Genomic DNA, 18,793 nt, shown 5'->3' with positions numbered 1-18,793 from the left:
GCCACTTATGGTATGATGTTGAATGTGTCATCTGACCTCTCTGGCTCTTAGGTGTATCATATATAAAGTATGAGTATATTTTCCACATGATGAGGTTGCTGTGAAGATTTAGTAAGATAACTTATAGGAGTGACCTGTGTGTAAGACGCTATGGTGTGTGTGCTATATTGAGTGTAAGACATTCTGCTTAGTGGTAAGTTTGTGAGACACATCTCTTATGGGTGAGATTGTTTACCCAGAATCTCTGACACCTGATCTGATAGAATTAACTTATGTCCAAGAGAAATTGTTGAAAAAAAAGACTTGATCTAGCCATGGTATTTTCCGGAAGCATTCTTGTGGCCTATGGATTCGGGAAGGAGGTATATAATATATGGTTACACAGTTACATCTAGATTCTTTAAAACAGTTGCTACCTGCTAAAAATATACAGATCAACAACAGTCGCAACTCAGGCTTTACTTGGGAACCCACTGTGATAATACTGTTATCTGTAACAAACATTCTTCGACCTGGTTTGTATCCCATGGATTGAGCCGCTAGGATACTACAGATCATTCTCAGTTTTGCAGAATAACGATGACCATAATAATAGGTAATATGCAGTGAGCACTTACTGTGTGCCAAGTACCATTCTAAGTGCCTTCAATGTTTTAATGTATTTATTCTTCCTAACGATTCCCTATCGCAGATGAGGAAACTGAGGAACAGAGACATGTAAATAACTTACCCAAAGTCACTCAGGAGCGGGGATTTGCACCTAGTCAGCCTGGTTTCTTAGTGTCTTTTCTAGAAGTGTTGTCATAAATAATATAACCATTATAATGACATGATATAAAGTGGATCATGGGGAGAATATTCTTTTAAAGCAGTTCTGCTATTTGAATGCTCCTGGTGTTTAGATGCCTAGATTTTCTCACACATATGAAAAGCTTGTACAGGTGTGCAGAGTCTGGAATGTGGTAAGTGTTTAATGAATGTGGACTCTGAATCACAGCGTATTCAAGTGGTGAGATCCATGATGACACCAGAAATAAGGAAAAGCATTGGGAATATGGAAAGACAGAAGAATTATTGACTAATTTGACAGCAGGAGTTCCCCCTGGGTGCAGCAGGCATGGATTTGATTCCCAGCCCAGCACAGTGGGATAAAGATCTGTTGTTGCTGCAGCTGTGGCATAGGTTGCAGATGCCACTCGGATTCAGTCCCTGGCCTGGGAACTTCCATTTGCTGCGGGTACAGCCAGAAAGAAAGAAAGGAAGGAATGAAGGAAGGAAGAAAGGAAGGAAAAAAAGAAAGAAAGAGAAAAAACAAATTGCCAACATGATCCTTTAAATAAGTGATTCAATTATGTCATTTCCCTGCTCTGGCTCCTCTGATGGCCCCCCCCATCATACTTAGAATAACATATAAAACCCTCACAGTACCTACAGGGCCCTATCTGCCTCATTTTCTGCCATCCTTTTCCTCACCCAGTGCTTCCCTCCATACTACAGTCTTCTTACTGTTAGTCGTTGCCCTCCAGCCAAACACCTCCAGGAATGTATCTGCAGAATAAAGTTGGATATTATGACTCATTGCAAGGAGGGAGAGAACCAGTTTCATCTCCACAAAAGCGTGTTTGAAAGAACTGCTAATTGGATTTTGGCTGTGTTAGGTGTTTTGGGGGAGGGTTCTGGGAAGCAAAGCTTTGTTGTGGGTTGGATGCAATCTGGAAGTGAGGGTAATTCTGTGTTTTGGCATCATAACAACTTTTATATTAAAGATGAGAAGAATAAAGGGGCTAAAACTTTCATTGTAAAGAAGTAGCAGTCACTCATGAGCCAGGAAGGGCTGGTGTTCAGTCATTTTTGTGGTTTGGACCCCAAAATGTTTTTGGTTTTTGTCTGGACCTGAGATATGATTATGAGTGGCTTTGTTTTTGCCTTGATCTGGCGTCATCCCATAGTGGCCTTGTCTACGGTCAGTGTTCTGTGGCGTTGTCTGTGCCCAGCAGAAGAGCACCTTGGCCAGGCCAGGTCCTAGCTGCGCCCAGGCCTAGCTGATGGTGCTAAGCTAGCTCTGACTCTCAGGAACTTCCTCGCTCTTGCTTAACCTGAACATGTTACATATTCTCACTTTAGAGCCTTTGGGCTTTTTGTTTCCTCTGCCTGGAATGTTCTTCTCCAGATATTTATTTTGCTTAATCTATCACTTCATTCAGATATCTATTCAAGTGTCATCTTAGGCTTCTGTCTGCCCATCCTTTTTCTTTTTTATTTTTTCTTTTTTTTTTAATTTAAAATTTCCAAACTTTAATTCTTTGGATGCATCCAGTGATTCAGCAACAAGAAGGGAGTAGCAATTTTTAGCCCCTGTTAGGAAAGTGTAATCAGGAGCTTACAGAGGTTACGGCACGTTAGGTGTAGGACTGGTACCAAATTCCAAGGCTTTGGATTCCTCATTTGTCTCCTCCATCCTGCCCAGCTTTGGAGCATGTGTAACTTTTAGGAAATATACATGTTCAGTCCACATTAACACAATCCATTCAACATACTCCTCAAAAAGTTGCTGCCCATCCTTTTTCTAAATTAGCATTCCCAAGACTCTCACTTTCCTTACTCTGCTTCATTTTTCTCCAAGTTCATCTATATTTATTTTATGTATTACCTATCTTCCCTACTAGAATGTGCATTCCACAGGGAGCACAGACTACATAGATCACAATGTGAATGGTGCCCTCTGGAGTCGCGCAGCGCATATTCTGCCCGGACAGAAACCTTTTCTCTTTTCTTTACACATTTATTGCCCGTTGTTCTGAACACTACCCAGCATCACGTGGTCCTTAGTAAATATCTCGAGTGAATAGACACAGAAAAACAAAATAGGTAACTACTGATAAGTTTTTACAAAGAAGGAATTGTATCTGACCAATCTTTTTTTTTTCCTATTTTGCTGTGTTTGTGGCATGCAGAATCCAGACCAGACTGCTGTGGCTTGGGTTGCGATTGCAGCAACCCAAGCCACAGCAGTGACAGCACTGGGTCTTTAACCCACTGTACCACCAGGGAACTCCTGAGCAGTCTTTTTTTTTTTTTTTTTTTTTAAGTGGTGGTGGTGATCCATTGTACAGAACTGAACAGAGCAGTTACTTGGAGAGAACAAATGGATAACTAGAAATAATTTAATGTTTATCCCATTAAAATATTTTATAATCACTTACAGCAAAATTAATGTGAATTAGTTTTCTTACATGTTTTTGCTCTCCTTTGCAATTTTAGGGATCAAAGGAAGCAGTTCCAGGTACTTGTGGAAAACAAGTTCTATGAGTGGTTGATTAATACAGGACATCGTCAGCAGTTGGACAGCCTTGTGCCTCCTACAGTGGGCTCCAAACAAGCAGCAGGATAAAACTTCCTCATCAAAATGCTGGTAGGCATTTATCATGGAGACCACTTAAAATAAATTATTTTAGGGAAATCATATAAACAAACCAAAAGAACACATAGAATATTATGTTACCAACCATTGCTCATTTTTTTCCACCACTCCCACCAGTGCATATAGATTTTTATATACCCATATTTACCACATTTTATAGTGAAGAGACCAACCAAAATATTCAGGTGGAACCTAGAGAGTTATAGGCAAATATAGTAGCCAAATTTGTCTTCTTTGCCTCTTGCCTGGCACAAGTTGTTCTGTATTTCCCCATATGCAGTTTTAAGTTTTACCTTTTCTAACACATTTTTCCTCTTTCTCATCACCCCACACACAAACCAATTAATAAATTAGCTAATCTTTGTTAATAGCACATACGAGCATTGGAAAATGACAAGAGTTAATCCACATGAAGCTTTGAGGAGTCCCTGTCATGGCTCAGTGGTTGATGAACCCAATTAGTACCCATAAGGACCCGGGTTCGACCTTGGCCTTGCTCACTGTGTTAAGGATCCAGTGTTGCCATAAGCTGTAGTGTAAGTTGCAGATGTGACTTGGATCCCGAGTTGCTGTGGCTGTGGCGTAGGCCGACGGCTACAGCTCTGATTCAATCCCTAGCCTGGGAACCACCATATGCTGCTAGTGTGGCCCTAAAAAGACAAAAAGAAAAAAAAAAGAAAAAGAAGATTTGAATATTGAACTCTAAAGGACCTACAGATTCAATAGAAGAGAACATGGATATAGACAGATTTCCTGGAAGTTATTTAATCCCAAAACATAGTATTTTTTAATAGAAATTAGCTTATTATGCTATTTTCAAGTAATTTTAAAGACTAACAATAGAGGGAGTTCCCTGGTGACCTAGTAGGTTAAGGATCTGGTGACGTCACTACTGTGGCTTGGGTCACTTCTGTGGCAAGGGTTTGATCGCTGGTCCCAGAACTTATGCATACCACAGATGTGGGGGAAAAAAAACAAAAACAAAAACTAACAATAGAAAAACAGACAAAGGACATAAATAGGTAGTTCACAGAAAAATGCTTACACACAAGGATGCTCACTGTCACTTAAAGAATTGTACGATGCTATTTTTCACCTATCACATTGGCAGTGATCAAAAACTAGTAGTATATAACACTGATAAGACATTTCACTTACTGCTGGGAAAAGTGTAAATTTGTGCAACGTCTTTGGAGAGAATAAATTCAGAATTAAAAATGCACACACTCTTTGACTTTGCAATTTTACTTCTTAGGTTTATCTTAGAGATACATTCACATATATAAAGATCTGTTTAATAAGAGATTTTCATTGCACCATTATTTAAAATAGCTCTAGGCTGTAAACAAGCTACATGCTTCTCAGTAGGGCTGGTGGCTAATGAACTGAGTCGTGCATGCCACAGAATGCATCTTTCAAAAAAATGAAGTACATCTGCATGTGCTGATACTGAATGATCTCTAAGGTGGGGGATGAGAGGGTGCAGGTAAAAGGCAGAGGGAATAAAATGTTGTCTTGTATGTTTGAAGAGAGGAAAGGGATAATCACGCCATTTATGTGCTGATTATATCCCTTAGAAATTTATGAAAGGAGGAGTTCTTGTGGTGGTTCAGTGGTAAGGAACCCAATTTGTATCCATGAGCATGTGGGGTTTTTTTTTTTGTTCTTTTTGGTTTTTTTTTTTTTTTGTCTTTTTGCCGTTTCTAGGGCCACTCTCGTGGCATATGGAGGTTCCCAGGCTAGGGGTCTAATCAGAGCTGTAGCTGCCGGCCTGCATCAGAGCCACAGCAACGTGAGATCCGCGCTACATCTGCAACCTACACCACAGCGCACAGCGAGGCCAGGGATCAAACCGCAACCTCATGGTTCTTAGTCGGATTCGTTAACCACTGAGCCACAATGGGAACTCTGAGCATGTGGGTTTGATTCCTGCCCTCACTCACTAGGTTAAGGATCCAGCGTTGTCGTGAGCTGCAGTGCGGGTTGAAGATTTGGCTTGGATCCCATGTTGCTGTGGCTGTGGCGTAGGTGGCAGCTGCAGCTCCAATTCGACCCCTAGCCTGGGAATCTCCATATGCCATGGGTGCAGCCCTAAAATATAAATTTTTTTTTTTTTCGAAAGGATATAAAGAAATTGTTAGCAGTGTTTGTCCTTGAGGATTGAGACTGGGTGTTTAGGGTAGGAGAAGTAATTCAATTTTTATTGAGATATAATCCACATGCCATAAAATTCACTTTTTCAAGATGAAGAATTCAGCAGCTTTGATTATAATCACAAGTTTGTACAGCCATCACTATTAACAAATCCAGAACATTTTCATTACCCTAAGAATAAGCCCTATACACATTGGAAGTCACTCCCAATTCCTCTAACCCCCGAAACCTCCTTTGCCTCCTAGTCCCTGGCAACCACTAACCTACTTTTTGTTGCTTGATTTTTCAGTCTAGACATTCATCTCCACATAACCACGCCCACAGCATGGGGAAGTTCCTGGGCCAGGAGAAGAACCCACGCCACAGCAGCAACCCAAGCCACTGCAGTGACAACACTGGATCTTTAACCCACTGCACCACAAGAGGATTCCAAATTTTTTGTTTATTTTTTTCCCTTTTGGCCATGCCAGCAGCATGTGGAAGTTCAAATCTGAGCTACAGCAGTAAGAATGCTGGGTCCTTAACTTGCTAAGCCACCAGGGAACTCTTGGACATTTCATATAAAGGGCATCGGACAACCTGTGGCCTTTGCGTCTGCCCTCTTTCACTGAGCATAATGTTTTCAGGGTCCATCTGCGTTGTAGCGTGTGTCAGTAGGTCATTCCTTCTTATGGCTGAATACTAATGTCATTGTATGGAGAGACACACTTTGTTTATTTGTTCATCAGTTGATGGACATTTGAGTGGCTTTCACTTTTCAGCTGTTGTGAATAATGCTGCTGTGTGTACTTGCGTGTACAAGTTTTGTGTGGAGATGCTTTTATTTCTCCTGGGCACACTATACAGCGGCGTAGAATTGCAAGGTCATACGTTTCACTTTTTGCAGAACCACTGAACTATTTTCCAAAGCTGCGTAAGTGTATTCTTTGTCGTTTACTTTTAATAATTATTTACATTTTCAAAGTGTGTATTACTTTTCATAAAAAAGAATTTTGCAATATGTAGCTAATAAATACTGAGACAAAGAATTGGAAATTTGATGAAGATTATCCAAAGGAAATGGGAACTTTTATAAAAGGATAAAAATTTTAGTTTAGATTAATCCCCGTAGCCTGCTACTTTATGTCGATGTTTGAATTTCTTTTCTTCTATTATGAACTAATGTGACCCTCAGAGAAAGGAATGTAATTAACTTTTAATTTCACATATTTAATCACCCTAAATTATCATCTGATCTTGATGTATGTGAATTTATGAAAAGGATTTTTTCCCTGCTTCTGCATGAAGGCAATAGAAAATAAAGTTATTAGGAGTTCCCATCGTGGCGCAGTGGTTAACGAATCCGACTAGGAACCATGAGGTTGCGGGTTCGGTCCCTGCCCTTTCTCAGTGGGTTAACGATCCGGCGTTGCCGTGACCTGTGGTGTAGGTTGCAGATGCGGCTCGGATCCCGCATTGCTGTGGCTCTGGTGTAGGCCAGGGGCTACAGCTCCAATTCGACCCCTTGCCTGGGAACTTCCATATGCCGCGGGAGCGGCCCAAAGAAATAGCAAAAAGACAAAAAAAAAAAAAAAAAAAAAAGAAAGAAAGTTATTAGTGTTTTTCTTTTGCATCTTCAGGCCCTGGAAACATGAGGATGAATGGGGGCTGGTGCACGTGTTGAAACAATACTGGGAAGGACTTCTTGCTGCTTAAGACACTTTGGGGCTTTTTCTTCTTATTTAAGACCTTTCCTTAAGATTCCTCCCAATCTCATTTGTTACTGTTTACTCTGAATTTTAGCTAAACTTCTGACTATCATATAAACATATTGTTTATAGAACATCAGAAGGCTCATTTTGTGATGCTAAAATGAAAAAGTTGATGAAGGCATTGTATATATGGTAATGTTTGAGTGATTGTAGATTTACAAGCATCCTTCATATTTTAATTTGTGTAATGAGAGGGTTTCATCCTTTCTAGGGTTAAGTTAAGTGTTTTATAGTTCTTTATAACTATTTAAAAGGAAATTGCTACTCCTTTAAAAAAAGAATTGGAATGAAAGTATGATTTTCTTGGAGCATAAATGTAGCAGGAAGAGTTTTATACAAAGATATTTTAGTCCTTAAAGTATGCAACAATGAAATTTTGTAAAAATTTTTATTTTTTATTTCATTTTCTGCTTCAAATTTTCAATAAACAAATTCTAAAAAGTAATTTTCTCCTTTTGATAAAACGATGAAACTTTACTTTTCATTTCAGAGAGATTTCCAATGTTATTCTGTAGCATTCTATCCAAGTTGAGAAATCTGTGTTCTTTAAGGTAAAGAAAAACAAGGATCAATTTAATAAAGTGAATCTGATTCCAGATAAACATTGTTTTCTTTGCTTTTTGGCCACTTAATTAGTAATTATATCCAAAAAAGGCTTGCTCTCTTATTTTCAGAAATGAAAATTAATCCTCAGAATGTGTTTTAATTCTAACTGAACATTTTATATTAAGATGAAATTCAAGCAAGCAGAGAATTACCAAATAAAGAAACACTGGAGTAATAGAATTGTGTTTTGGACATTGCTATTGGTTACTGAAATTAATGGCATTAATTAGATACTTTCTTTTAAAGTTTACAAAATTCAGAAAACTAAGCATACAACTGAATAGTTTGTTACTCGACAATCTTCTTATCAAGGCACATTTGTCATTTTCTGAACTGACCATAATATATTTGGGAGGCATCCCATTTACAAAAATATTTGCTGGAGGCTTTGTCAGTGGAAAGATGAGGAAGTCAGACTTTTGAGAATATATTTGACCAGGAAAATTAAAATGGAGAAGAATTGACTTGTTGTTTCTTTGAGTTTACATAAGTTGTAATCTCATTCCTAAAATCAGAGGTATATTAAACGCCAAAAACTGTTCTCTGCACAGGTTCCAATATGATATCATGGCAGAGAAACTAGCAGGTGGCAAGATGGTCTTAGCTAAACCTTTGCAGATTCAGGATTCCCACAGTAGCTTTCTGTTTCTTGGGCTACACACTGTAGCACCCTCTCTTGTGGCTTAGAGCCTTTGTGTATGTTTTGAAAAAATTTCAAACTGGAAGAACAGTTGCAAGAATATGAATTCCCACATGCCTTTTGTCTGGATTCACCAATTGTTAACATTTTGCCACATTCACTTTACCACTCTTTATATAGTGTTACTGTTTTATTTTTGTTCAACAGTTTAAGAGTAGGTTGCAGACATCTGGAACCTTAACGCCTAAATACATTAGCATGTATTTCCTAAAACCAGACATTCTCTTACGTAGTCATAGTACAGATGATTAAATTCATAGTACAGATGATTGAATTCAAGTTTAACATTGGCACAATGGTATTACCTAATATATAGTCTAGGTTAAAATTTTTCTAATCATTCCCCAAATGTCACCTGTGTTGACTTTTTTTCTGAATACAAGATTGTGCACTGATTGCCTTTAGTTGTCAAGTCAATTTTATTGCTTTGGAACATGTTTCGCTTCTGTTCAGAATTAGAGGGTGGTTTTTTGACGCATCTCCTGCAAATTCTGTTGAATTAAAAAAAAAAAGACTGGGGATTTCAAGGTGGCTGCTTGCTAGAAAACAAATTACTCAGGTAAGAAAAACTTTTTTGTTTTTAATTTTGAAAAATTTGGCTGGGTTTTGGTGTCTTGACTCAGCAAAGTCTATACTGCAGCAAGGCTTGGTAAGCATTAAAGGGGGTACTGAAGCTTTCCTTTATTTCATAATCCCGATTGTTTTTCTAGAAACCATCAATAGCCTCTAAATGACTGACTCAATTTTTGGATCCTATTCTCATGACTAAGCAAATGTTTGATTTGAAACCAGCCCAGTATAAATGTCTCTGTGCCTCTAACTCTGTAGCTATTCCTGGCTTTCAGCACTGGGGAAACCAATCTATGCACCCAAAATGTCTAAAGTTGGAACCAAGGTAAGTAAACAGTCATGCTGATTTCTAGCCTACCCACTTTTCTTATCACCTAATGATGCATTAAAAACAAACAAACAAAAAACATGGAGAAAAGCTTTTGTTCCTGTGCCTGGAAGTGAGTATGAAAGTGGTTAGAAGGCTGGGATTGGAGAAAAGATTAGGGAATGCTTATTATATTTTCTGCTCTAACAGACTTACCAGATAGTTTATTAAGGGTACTTCTTCATGTGCGCTTCTGTGTTGAATCTTGTACATGTATGAAATGTGTAACTTTCATCATGATTTCTGCCTTCCAGCAACTAATCTTTGAATTTCCACAGGAATAGGACATGCAGATGAGAGGATTATATGGAGTAGAAAACTATCTGTATTCAGTTAAAATTTTGTCAACCACTAATACTGTAAAAGCCAAAGCGGATGGATCAACCAAATGAAATAAATCCCACATATGCCCTTCACTCAGCAGTTACCCTTATCCCTCTCCCCCAGTAAATTGCTTACTTAGATTAGGAAAATTGCTTCTAAATATTGATTCACACTTGTTGGACTGGCAACTGGTTCTCTTTGGGAATGAGGGGATATACCTTTATTCTCTTTTTAGTTCTTCCACTGACCATAGGTCTAAAGCAAAGACTGGTGCCTGATAGTTTCCTCCTAATGTTTTACTTTGAAAATGTTAAAACCTGTTGAATCTGAAAAGGATAAGAAAGCAATGGTAAATGAATACTTATGGGTCCTTCTATTCTCTGGTTGTTTACATTTTGCCATATCTGGTTTCTTTCTGTCTCTCTTTCTCTTTTCATTACACCATTTGACAATAAATAGCAGACGGCATTGTACTTTTGCCTTAACATATTTAGGCATGTCTTTCCTAAAACAAGGGCAGTCTCTGTATAAACACATCATTATCATGTCCCCCACATTCATTAAAATGTAATACCTAATATTCAGACTATATTCACATTCCAATTGCCCCAAAAATATGCTTCATGGTTTTGGCTTTTCTCCTGATGTGGGACCCAGTCAAGAATAACTCACTGCATTTGGTTAAGTTTTCTTCTTTTTTTAGCCTCTTTTAATATAGACTAGTTGTTGTTCTTTGAGACATTGACATTTTCAGTTTCTATAAGACCAGGTGGCTTACAGAAAGTCCTGACATCTGAATTTGTCTAATTGTTTTCTCATGTTTAGAATCAGACTAACCACTTTGGCATGAAAGCTACATAGGCAACATCAGGCACATCCCATCGCATTTTTTTTCAGGAGGCACCTGTTAACTTGTCCCATAATCGGTCAGTCCCTGATTTCTTTTTTTTTTTTTTTTTTTTTTTTTTTTCCCCATTTGGAAAATAGAATAGCCAGACTTGCATCCAGGTTTGAGGAGGAAAATGAAGATGTCTTCAGTGCTCTGAGGTTTGTTAAAAATATGCCATGAAAATCCCACTAAAAAGAATTGGAAGTCCTTAGAGGGCTAGTAGCCACATGCCTGAGGGGAAGCTGTTACAGAACACCGCCCCCCACTTTCAACGATTTCCAGAGTAGGAATAGTGTATGTACTCTTTTATTACTTGTTGGTGGTCCTGTCACTTAGTTACAAACTTTTGCTTGCTAGGCCAAAGGAGATGGTAATTTATTCCTTACTTTTTCACTTATTGCTTCTCCCTTTCTCACAAGCAGTTTAATCAGAGGAGTTATGGGCTTGGCAAAAGCAATGCATTTTACCAAGTGTGTTTTTATTACCCCTGGAATACTCAAGACATTTTTTCCCTCTGCTGTACTGGATTAGTAAGCTATTCTTCCTTTTTCTTTTCTTTTTCTTTTTCTTTTTTTTTTGGTCTTTCTGTCTTTTTAGGGCCACACTTGTGGCATATCGATTCCCAGGCTAGGGGCCAGTTGGAGCTGTAGCTGCCTGCCTACACCACAGCCACAGCAACAAGGGATCTGAGCCGCATCTGCGACCTATACCACAGCTTACAGCAATGCTGCATCCTTAACCCACTGAGTGAGGCCAGGGATCGAACCTGCGTCCTCATGGATGCTAGTCAGGTTTGCTCACTGCTGAGTCATGATGGGAACTCCTAGGCGATTTTTCAAAAAATAATTTGAAAACTAGAGGAATTTTATAATAACTTCTAGGAAAATCTCCTGCACATTTCTTAGCCTTCTCTCCAAAATTTGTCACCCTAGTCCCAACCTCTCAGCTGACCATAACGCGGATTCCTTGGTCCTTCTACACCCGCAATTGAGTAGAGGATTGACAATCTCTGGACCCTGAGATTTGGAAGTGCTCCCGCTGAAAGAAGAATGGGGCCCTGGGGCTCAGTCATGATTCTATGGCAACACTAGTGCTTTGTTTCAACTTCGGGACAGTTGGCCGCTCTGCTGGGAGGATAACCAGCAAAGAAAAAAATCATCCATGTTTCCACTTTTCAGATTCTGAAGTCAGTCAGGCAAATGTGCAGAGGGTTAGGAGGTGTGAGAAACAGGAAGAAAAATGATAATGATTTCCCATGGCATATCCCTGGCAAAGCCTGTGTGTGTGTGTGTGACTAGTTGGCCAAAAACCAAAGGTAAATTGAATTGAAAGTTAGACTCCGTCCATCCATACTTAGAAAGGTTACCTTGATTTTCCTGAAGATCTTGCCACAGGTTTTAGGAAAAGCCAGTAAGATTCAGGAGCAGTCTTTTTCCATTTCTAAAAGTAAATGGTATATGTTGAACAGAGCTAGCTGTGCCAGTAGGAAGACAGCAGAGGGATATAAAGAAAAATAAAATGAACCACAGATCACTATCCAGGAGTTTGCAGTGCTGTCCACGGGCATGCCTGCAACCAGCTTGTAACTAGCTTGTGACCTTAGGCAAGTCATTTAACTTCTTTATCTGTAACAGCTGTAGCAGAAGCTTATTGGCAATCATGGGCTAGCTAATAAAACTGCTTTACTGAAAACACTGTGCCGATAGACCCTCAGAACAACCCTCTGCAGTGAACAGTGTTACCCAGATTTAACTTAGTGGTGCCCGGATTTTGTTTTCTGTTAACTGGGGTACCTACCATGTATCTCTAAATCTGTGCTAAGCTAAAATGGGGAAGGGAGCGGGAAGGGAAGAAAGGAGAGGAAGTAGATGATTTAGGGGTGGGAAGGGTAAGGAAGCTTTTAGGGAATAGGGAAGAAGAGTTGAGAGAAATGAGCGCTGTAGGAAGGGGAAAGGGTACAGCAGAAGGAAATAACAATTCGTAGGTCACGATCTAGAAGGACTCACCTGGGATAGAAAATGTTTTATGCCCAGCTATGAGTCATTCTTAGTTTCTTCTTTTCCTTCATTCCCTGCGTCTCAGTCACCAAATCCTCATTTCTTGACCATTTCCTCATTATCATTCACATGGCGGTTGCCTTTGGCTGGCCCTAAGCATCTCTTACCTCTGCCCATAGCAACCAGCTATTTCCAGGCACAAACCACCACTTTGCATTTCCCACATGGTCATCAGAGAGACTCCAGCATGGGGTCACTTCATTTCGTAACACTCCCACCGCATACTCAATCTACACCAGGCTTAATGAACTACTTGTCCCATGGCTGTGATTTTTCACTCCTTTATTCCTTTGAACGAGCTGTCCTTTTCCCTCTGTTTCTGGATGCCCCCTACTTACCCTTCAGTCCTCACCTCACAGATCCTCTCCAGACTGCTCCTGCCTTCACCTGGCTCTGCTGCTTTCATCTGAAATGGCTGACATGGTGTCACCTTCTAGACCAATAAAGCAAATTAGCCACAAGGTGGCGACACAACATCGGAGAAGTAACTGCACCAATCAATGACACAAGCGGATTTCAGTTTAACCTATGAGGGGGCATTGATCTTGGATGTGGAACTGTCAGGCAAGAAGGGACAGATTCTTCGGTCCATTTGGTCTAGCAGTTTTCCAAAACCCCATCATGAAGCCCTGGGCGTTCCCCGGGAACTCTACCACCTGTTTCAAACAGAAAAATTTATTTTACAGCTAGAGCTTCAAATCTAGTGCAATCCTTTTATTTAACAAATGGGAAGCTGGAGCCCAGGGCGATGGCATGGCTGAGGTGGTCAGGCTGATCATAGAGACGTAGCTCTAGAGCCCAGTATTTTCCATTTCTCAGGGCCTCATACTTCCCAGTGTGCTCACTGGCCTCAGAGGTTTACCCCAAAGACTGTGGTGCAACTTGGTAAGAGTTTGAAGCAAAGGACATTCTTGCCTTGTCATTTTGTTACTTAGCAACTACTATGGGTTGGCAAGAAAATAATACAAAACATCATATGTTTTTTCATGTCTGTATTTCTATATCCATTTAAAATAAGCTCTAGGGAGTTCCTGTTGTGGCAAAGTGGGAACAAATCTGACTAGTGTCCATGAAGATGTGGATTCTATCCCTGGCCTTGCTCAGTGCATCAGGGGTCAGGCGTTGCCATGAGCTGTGGTGTGGGTCGCAGACGTGGCTCGGATCTCGCAGTGCTGTGGCTGCGAGTAGGCCGGCAACTATAGCTCCTATTAGACCCCTAGCCTGGGAACTTCATATGCCACATGTGCGGCCCTAAAAAAGCACAAAAATAATAAAATAAAATAAAAAATAAAGCTAAGGTCTATGTTGTGTTTTTCTCTCTATATTTCCCATATCACCTGGAAGCAATTTCTGCATTTGAAACTCACATTCTTGCAGCATTTGTTCAATGTTTGTCAAGTGCTGGGTACAGGTGTCCATAGCTTAAGTAAGGCTTGGCCTTTGCCCTTGGAAGAAGGCTAGTAGGAGTTGGTGGGAGAGACAGATCTAAAAGTGGAGAACTTGGAGTTCCCGTCGTGGTGCAGTGGTTAATGAATCCAACTAGGAACCATGAGGTTGCGGGTTCGATCCCTGGCCTTGCTCAGTGGGTTAAGGATCCAGCGTTGCCGTGAGCTGTAGTGTAGGTCACAGATGCGGCTCGGATTCTGTGTTGCTGTGGCTCTGGCGTGGGCCAGTGGCTACAGCTCCGATTCGACCCCTAGCCTGGGAACCTCCATATGCCACGGGAAGCAGCCCTAGAAAAGGCAAAAAGACTAAAAAATAAATAAATAAATAAATAAATAAGCATACTTAAAAAAATAAAATAAAATAAAAGTGGAGAACTTATACTGTGATAAGTACAATGAAAAGGAAGCCATGAACTTGAGTCTGAACCTGCTGGATTACCGAGGAGCACTCTTCTATTTTATTTCATTTTAAGTCCTCATTCTGGTTGTTGACAACTCAAGCTGTCTGCTGGAAGGCAGAGGTTGTGAAATATGGTAAGACTGTGTGTTTTCTCCTCAAAATGGAGGAGAAAGGAATATCTAAGGCGCAGAATGTGTTCTTCATTCTCATTTTTCTATGAATAGACTCTCCTAACCCCTCAGTTCTTCCCCCCCCCCTTTTTTTTTTGATCTTTTTTGTTGTTGTTGTCTTTTTTTAGGGCCGCATCCACGGCATATGGAGGTTCCCAGGCTAGGGGTCTAATTGGAGCTGTAGCCCCTGGCCTACGCCAGAGCCACAGCAATGCGGGATCCAAGCCGCGTCTGCAACCTACACCACAGGTCACGGCAACGCCGGATCGTTAACCCACTGAGAAAGGGCAGGGACCGAACCCGCAACCTCATGGTTCCTAGTCGGATTCAGGAACTGCTGAGCCATGACGGGAACTCCAGTTCTTCCCTTTGTTTGCCCTGTATCTCAGATTACTTTCTATGAAGACAAAAACTTTCAAGGCCGCCACTATGACAGTGATTGCGACTGCACGGATTTCCACATGTACCTGAGTCGCTGCAACTCCATCAGAGTAGAAGGAGGCACCTGGGCTGTGTATGAAAGGCCCAACTTTGCCGGGTACATGTACATCCTACCCCGGGGCGAGTATCCCGAGTACCAGCACTGGATGGGCCTCAACGACCGCCTCAGCTCCTGCAGGGCTGTGCATCTGGTGAGTCTGGAGGTAGCGGGGTCCCTCTCTCTCACTCTGTCTGCCTCCCTCCCTCTCCCTATGGTTGTTTTTTTGGTTTGGGTTTTTTTGTTTTGTTTTGTTTTTTGTTTTTTTGCTTTTAGGTGAAAGAGTTTTCTTCCTACGTCCTACCTCTTCATGGGTGGTTGTCTCTTGTTGGCTGCTGAGGCTTCAATAAACTCTTAGGGCAGCTCATTCTAAGACTGACTACACTACCTATTTGCGTGATCCTTTCTCTACCTCTTGTGTATTTTAAGGAGTTGAGTTTTTCTTGGTTCGGTCAGTGCAAATGGGGAGGCGAGTTCAGATCATCTCCCTGTCAAGGTGGTGAACCTCGCTGTTCTCTGAGCCCCTGGTTTGCCATTGATTTCCGTCATGCTTGCTGTTCCTTTGCCCCCGTGTCTTTTCAGTCTAGCGGAGGCCAGTATAAGATTCAGATCTTTGAGAAAGGGGATTTTACTGGTCAGATGTATGAAACCACTGAAGACTGCCCTTCCATCATGGAGCAATTCCACATGCGAGAGGTCCACTCCTGTAAGGTGCTGGAGGGCGCCTGGATTTTCTACGAGCTGCCCAACTACCGTGGCAGGCAGTACCTCCTGGACAAGAAGGAGTACCGGAAGCCCATCGATTGGGGTGCAGCCTCCCCAGCCATTCAGTCTTTCCGTCGCATTGTGGAGTGACGATGTGGATGGGGCCACAAGCTTCTTCCTGGGGGCCAAATGCTGGCTGGCCTTGTCGTCCAAATAATCATCATAAATAAAACAATTGGCATGCATTCCACTGTTTACTCTAACGCCTCTCCTTCAGTGCTTTTAGGGACCAGTAAAGTAGTGCCCACCAAATAGCAGGCAGCTACACAAAGCAACGCATCCTTCAGATTATCCGTCTATATCACAAACAAAATGGGACTGCATTAAAAGTTGAGAAAATCCTACTGCCATGCGGTGGTTCTTGTCGCTTAAGGTTTGTATTCATTCAACATGTACAATAGTAATAGCTGCCACGTATTGCATGCCTTCGTTATCCAGTTTTCTCTTCACAACAACCCTGTAAGAGAAGGGGTTTATTTACATTTTACGAATAAGGAAACAGGCCTAGAGAAGTTAAAACCTTGCGCAAGTTTACCAGCTGGTGAATGGAGGAAGCTTGATTTGGTCCAAGATATTTATGTTTCCAAAGCCCTTGTCCTTTTTATTTTGAACTCTTTCATTCCACATGTATTGGCTGGGGATCCATGTGCAGCAAGTGTAAGACCCTGAGAAATTTATTTATTTGTTTATTTTATTAATTTTATTTTTTTAATGACCCTGAGAAATTTAAAATGTAGGAAGGACAGGGGCCCCCTGAAGTTCTGCATGAGGAGACAGAATACCTGTCAAGAATAGCCTGTGAAAACAGGGCTACTGCTTGAAAATAATAGAGCCATAAGTCACCTGAAATCGCTTGTTTAAGATCCAGATACTTGGAGTTCCCATTATAGCTCAGCAGTAAAGAACCCAACTAGTATCCATGAGGATTCGAGTTCGATCCCAGGCCTCACTCACTGGGTTAAGGATCTGGTGTTGCTGTGAGCTTCAGTGTAGGTCCCAGAGGCATCTTGGATCTGGCGTTGCTGTGGCTGTGGCTTAAGTCGACTGCAGCTCTGATTGGACTCCTAGCCTGGGAACTTCCATACACTGCAGTGAGGCCCTAAAAATCAAAAAAGAAAAAAAAAAAAAAAGAAAGAAAGAAAAAGATCCAGAGATTCCTCTGTCAGTTACTTCGCAAACTTTAAGTTCACTTTCTCTAAGACAAAAGGACATAACAAACAGTTTGTCCCTACTCTAAATAGTTAACATGGAGTTTTCTTGAGTTTTCTTTACTTTGAGCAACCCCTGAGCTTTTATCTACTGCAACTTAATGAAGAGGAGAATCATGAAGGAAACAGCATTGCTAGGAATATTCTATGAGCATCTGAGTGAGCCTGGGGATATGCTGAATGCACCCATCCTAAAAAGAGATGGCAAAGCCTGTGTCCTAGGAGCTGTCTCAACAAGGACCAATAAGGATGGCTGAGGACATGCCCGTTGTGTGTCCTCAGCCCACACTCTAGTGGGCGCCACATAGTCTCCCTCAAGTATTGTATTCATTTTGTTAACTTCCCTTGCTTTTTGTCATTTTGTCTGTTTCAAGTGCGGGGCTTTGAGAAAACTGAGTGAACGTAAGGGAGGGACCCATGATGGACCAGGGAGGACGAGTGGGAGGGCGTTTGCTGAGCTGCAAAGAGCTTTCCCGTCCTCATCTCCACAATAAGCCAGATGAACCAAATGCTCTCTTGAGTCCTGTCCAACAGCAACATTCTGATTCTCTGAGGCCAGAAGGAGGGTACTGGAGGCCTAGCTGAGGACCAAGGATGCTGACACTCATGTTTAGAGGCGCAATGTCCCGAAGTGGCTCAGAGACTCTGTCCCACCTTTTCTGCAGAGGAGACCGAGGCGGTGGTCACCATGAGTTAGGGCCAGTCTCTCCTCTCACATCGACTGCTGCCACGGTCCAGTCCGTGGTGAGTTAGCCACAGTCTGTTCCAAACAGAAAAGCAGTTCTGGCAGCAGAGAGAGAAACAAGTGTCAGGATGACTAACCACAGCCTCGCAGAAGCAGAAGATGGCTTTGACAGATGAAACTGAATTAATCACTTTGAGATATCAGATGCCATTTGGTTCATGCCTTGATCAGAAAGAGAGGGCATGGGAATTCCCGTTGTGGCGCAGTGGAAACAAATCCGACTAGGAACCATGAGGTTGCAGGTTCGATCCCTGGCCTTGCTCAGTGGGTTAAGGATCCGGTGTTCCCGTGAGCTGTGGTATAGGTCACAGACGCAGCTCCAATGCCGCATTGCTGTGGCTGTGGTGTAGGCTGGCGGCAACAGCTCCAATTCGACCCCTAGCCTGGGAACCTCCATATGCCATGGGTGCAGCCCTAAAAAGACAAAAAAAAAAAAAAAAAGAAAAGAAAAGGAAAGAAAGAGAGTGCAGCCATTCTCCTCAGCTATAGACACTTCAGTCACCTTGCACTTACAAGGATTTTACTAGGAATTGATATTAGAAGTCAAGCATGCTTTATGACCTTATCTATCAATCAATCCCAGTTCTGGTCCAATTTTCTGCTGTTAGAGCAAGAAGCCATTGACCCGCCTGTCAAACACACCCAGAAGAGCACCTGGGGTATTATTATTACCTTCCTCTACCTTTTATTGTGTGGTTACTCTGAAGTGGGGGATTTCAAGAAAATTGGGCAAAAGACCCACT

General features: G+C 41.4%; 2 protein-coding genes and 1 long non-coding RNA gene across 9 annotated transcripts in view; 2 read left to right on the top strand and 1 right to left on the bottom strand.

The window, feature by feature from the left end:
- The window catches only part of TBCCD1 (TBCC domain containing 1), a 30,774-nt gene extending 15,404 nt beyond the window's left edge, over nucleotides 1-15,370 (top strand). For 3 of the 6 annotated variants that reach the window (XM_005652366.3, XM_005652362.3, XM_021068229.1), the window contains 2 exons: nucleotides 3,262-3,412; nucleotides 7,195-7,928. In XM_005652366.3, coding sequence (XP_005652423.1) covers nucleotides 3,262-3,391 — 130 coding nt within the window. In that variant the 3' untranslated portion in view covers nucleotides 3,392-3,412; nucleotides 7,195-7,928. Of the gene's footprint in view, nucleotides 1-3,261; nucleotides 4,098-5,864; nucleotides 7,127-7,194; nucleotides 7,929-15,243 lie in introns of those variants that run through there. The other 3 variants (XM_021068227.1, XM_021068228.1, NM_001243469.1) reach the window with 3 other exon arrangements.
- Nucleotides 8,311-16,282, top strand: CRYGS (crystallin gamma S). The gene is made up of 3 exons (XM_001926147.6): nucleotides 8,311-9,527; nucleotides 15,244-15,486; nucleotides 15,915-16,282. Exons 1-3 carry the CDS (start codon nucleotides 9,507-9,509, stop codon nucleotides 16,185-16,187), a joined length of 537 nt encoding a protein of 178 aa, XP_001926182.1. The 5' UTR covers nucleotides 8,311-9,506; the 3' UTR covers nucleotides 16,188-16,282.
- Nucleotides 9,329-13,948, bottom strand: LOC110256382. Of its 2 annotated transcripts, none has more exons than XR_002337786.1 (4): nucleotides 13,178-13,948; nucleotides 12,149-12,222; nucleotides 10,112-10,219; nucleotides 9,329-9,831 (listed from the first exon to the last, which is right to left on the bottom strand). It is a non-coding gene; the product is annotated as an uncharacterized LOC110256382 (long non-coding RNA). The 2 variants fall into 2 exon arrangements; XR_002337785.1 differs by lacking the exon at nucleotides 13,178-13,948 and adding an exon at nucleotides 12,789-12,918.

The sequence above is a fragment of the Sus scrofa genome, chromosome 13 (assembly GCF_000003025.6).
Source record: "Sus scrofa isolate TJ Tabasco breed Duroc chromosome 13, Sscrofa11.1, whole genome shotgun sequence".
Lineage (NCBI taxonomy): Eukaryota > Metazoa > Chordata > Mammalia > Artiodactyla > Suidae > Sus > Sus scrofa.
This window is presented reverse-complemented; position numbering and strand designations above follow the sequence as displayed.